This window comes from Cyrtonyx montezumae, unplaced genomic scaffold, assembly GCF_038088225.1.
Source record: "Cyrtonyx montezumae isolate F1298 unplaced genomic scaffold, pur_monq_1.0 scaffold_10, whole genome shotgun sequence".
Lineage (NCBI taxonomy): Eukaryota > Metazoa > Chordata > Aves > Galliformes > Odontophoridae > Cyrtonyx > Cyrtonyx montezumae.
This window is the reverse complement of record NW_027071826.1, coordinates 9,732,599-9,736,004: the sequence shown is the minus strand read 5'-3', so window position 1 is coordinate 9,736,004 and position 3,406 is coordinate 9,732,599. Positions and strand designations below refer to the sequence as shown.

The following is a 3,406-nucleotide window of genomic DNA, read 5'->3' as shown; positions in this document are numbered from 1 at the left end:
ACTGCTGCACTTTTCATTGGACTTGGAATAGTTCCACAGCCTTATTCCAAAAGCACTGGAGAAAATGTACGCAGATGAAAAATTTAACAACATGGATTTGTTTTTTCATTAAGTTCTTTGGATTTCTATATATATATTTTTTATCATCAACAGGGTAGCTGAAGAGAACAGTAATGTGCTTTCCAACATGGGGCCTGAATTCCTTGGTTTCCCAAGGAACACTTGCTCTTCTAGGAAACATTTTCAGCGCCATCAGTTTAAGAATAGCAATCTTCTTCATTACATCTCAAATTTCAGAGGTATGGCTAATCTTTTAGTGTATGTGCAGCATGGAGGTGTTTTTAAAGATGAAAAACCGCTCTTCTGCTGGAGAATGAGGCACTGGCAGTTACTCCTTTGTGATTTATTTTTCTAGCAGAGATGAACTTATGAATAAAGAAATTTGATTTGAACATGGCCTCGTGCCTCTCAGTGGATCAGTTTTGTGATGATCTTGAAGGGAACTACGGTGCTAAAATAGTTCAAGTGGCAAATCACTCCCTGTCCTGGAAATGGTGGAGCCAGCACAGCTCACTCCCACAGAGCAGCAGGGGCAGTGCCAGTTTTACAGGAGCCAAGCAGCACGGCTGCTCAGGATTGTGCAGAGTAAAGGTTGCAGAGCAAATAACTTAATGCTGCACCCTTTGCTCAGAACATAAGCTTTGCAGCAGGACCTTGCCCCTAGAGGAGTTTTCCATCTGGAAAAAGCTGTGAGGATGTTTCATGTACCTTGGAGCATCCTCTAAGAGATATCTGAACCAAAGCCATTACCTCTTCCTGGGGACAGGCATGGGAAGCTGGAATCCACATGAAAAGCTGCCAGATTGCCACATCCAAGTAAATCCCACTGAGGAGAGAAGGCAGGCAGAGGCTGGCCCTCCTGCACACCCCATGCCAGCCTTCTCATTGCCCTGAAGCAAGGGCACTTCACCCTGCAGCAGGCACAGAGGGCTTGCTGGTCCTGGCTCCTGTGGGGGCAAGGAACAACTCTGGCCAGCTTTGCTCCGCTCCTGCCCTCAGCATGGCTCTCCCCAAGGAACAGAAAGAACACTGCAAGGAAGCCAACCGCTATTTGTGCCTGTTTTATGAGACAATTGCCTCAGCTGCATATCCCTGCCAGCTTTGTTTAAGGAGGTTTTAATAGTGTGTCTTCTCTCTGGTTTTGTGTATGAGATTAGGAAGTTTTCATCTGTGCCTTAAAAAAAAAAAAAAGCCTGTATCCCTGCCAAGATGTATTAGGAGAGCTGCTAAAAAGGAGTCATCCTGTTCCAGGACTGCTCAGCTTATGTAACAGGGAAATCCTAACTAGCAGATAGTCCCCCCGTGTGTTCTCAGCAGGCACGTGCCATTTTGGAGCTTTCAGCTGTTTGACTGATACTTTGGATCGTACCTGCTGCTAGTTTATTTAGACATATTTACAAATATATTCTTCCCCCATATCCATTTGTACAGGGCGTATAACGCTTTCATAAAACGTGGTAGAGACCTCACCTCACCACGAGGATCTTTAAATAAAATATACTGTAAAGTGCCAGATACAATTGCTTTAAAAAAGACAGTTCCAATTAAAACAGGTACTTGGCTGCCGCGGGGGGCAGCTTCGCACGCCAGGACATTTCCAGCAGAAGTCTTTCTGCCAGGTGGGCAGGAGGCCCCTCTAGCTCTCCAGCTTCAAGTCCAAAGGCTTTAGGAAGTGCGGCAGAGGCAGATCGTCCAGAGCCTCTGGGAAGTGCTCGGGTGCAATGGTCCTGATCAAGACACGCATGGCTCCAACAAACAGCGACGGGGGAGCCAGGCCCACCAGGCACTGGAACCGGCTCTCCCCCAGCAAGTCCTGCCACTGCTGTGGGTTGTCCAGCAGCTGTTGCTTCATGGCAAACCGCAAGTCCTGAGGCACGAAGAGGAAGAGGCAGTCGAGGCAGAGCAGCTTGGCGCGCATGTCGGCCGCCGGCGCTTGGTTAACCTGCTGCAGCAGTGTGTCCAGCGGGGTGTTGCCCACGCCATCACGCAGGCAGGGCGACGCGCCATGTCCCAGCAGCAGCAGCAGGCACTCGGGCCGCACCAGCTCGCAGGCCAGGTGCAGGGCTGTCTTGCCCCCCTCCACGCGGCTGCAGCCCCGGCGGTCCAGGTGGGCGGCCCGCTCGGCCGGCGGGAAGGCCTGCACGGCCTTGAGGATGCGGAAGAGGACGCGGACGCGGTTGTAGCGGACGGCCATGGCCAGGTGCGGGGCCGAGGCCTGGCAGCAGCAGAAGCTCTGGCTGGGCACGGCCAGCGCGCTCTGCGGGAACTTAGCCAGCAGGTGCCGGGCGTAGGGCTGGTGGTCGTGCACCAGGGCGTACAGCAGCGCCTCGGAGGGCGAGTAGAGGCTCACCTTGCCCCCGTCCTCCCAGTGGAAGACCTCCATGGTCCGCATGTCCTCCAGGAACCAGACGGGCAGCAGGTCGCGTACCGCTTGGTAGAAGGCGAAGGACGACTTCTTGCACTGCTTCTGCGACTGGGCGCCCGAGCCGCCGACCCACCGCACGCTCCAGGGCATGGCGGGGGGGCTTCCTCCCGGCCCGGCGAGCGGAGACCGCATCGGCGCCGACCTGCGGGAGCGGAGCGCCGTGAGGACCGCCCCCTTCCCTCCGACCCCACGCCGCGCGGGACCCCTCCCAAGCCCCGTTTTCCCGGCCCCGCGCCGCGCTCACCTCGCCGCCGATCTCCGTGCCGGCGCGTCGCGGAGGGGCCGGAACGCGGCGCGGCGCCGCCGGGGCCTTTTATCCCCACCCCCCCCCCCCCCCCCGCCCGCTCCGGGCGGTGAAGGTCGGTCAGGACCCGGGAACTGTCCGTCCGCCGCCTATTGGCGGCCGCCCCGGCCCCCCCGAGCGCCCATTGGCTGCGGGGAGAGGACGGGGCGCTGCACCACCGCGTGCGTCACGGGAGGCAAAGTTCCAAGAAACTTGGGCGGCCGCGCCGAGTGCCGGGAGCGGGGCGGGGCGGGCGCCGGGTGCCCGGTGCCGGGTGCGCGGTGCCGGGGGGCCGGGCTGTGCGCTCCGCGCGCTCCGCGGGTGTCTGCCCGCACCCACGTGCGATCGCAGGGCGCGACCCCGGCCGTGGCAACCGCAGCCGCTTCGGGGGTAAAGCGCGACGCTTGCCCTGATGCGGCCCGCAGTGACCGAACCTGATATCCCGGGACGGTTTTAGTTTTATGACGATGTGTGTTTTACGCGCGGAGCCGCAGACGAGGCTTGTTTGTTTGCAGTCCCGCCTGGGTTTAATCGCTTTGGATTAAGTAACTGATCGTATTACTTATCTGGCTATGAGAGGGCTTATCGCAGGTTCCTTGGCACATGGCAGATCGCTCCGTCGGCACAACCGCGGTGCT

At 57.6% G+C, this 3,406-nt stretch overlaps 1 protein-coding gene across 1 annotated transcript; it reads right to left on the bottom strand.

Moving 5' to 3' along the window:
• Positions 1–1,423: 1,423 nt before the first annotated feature.
• Positions 1,424–2,811, bottom strand: ANKRD9 (ankyrin repeat domain 9). The gene is made up of 2 exons (XM_065749698.1): positions 2,730–2,811; positions 1,424–2,627 (listed from the first exon to the last, which is right to left on the bottom strand). Exon 2 carries the CDS (start codon positions 2,615–2,617, stop codon positions 1,697–1,699), a length of 921 nt encoding a protein of 306 aa, XP_065605770.1. The 5' UTR covers positions 2,618–2,627; positions 2,730–2,811; the 3' UTR covers positions 1,424–1,696.
• Between the last annotated feature and the right edge of the window lie 595 nt (positions 2,812–3,406).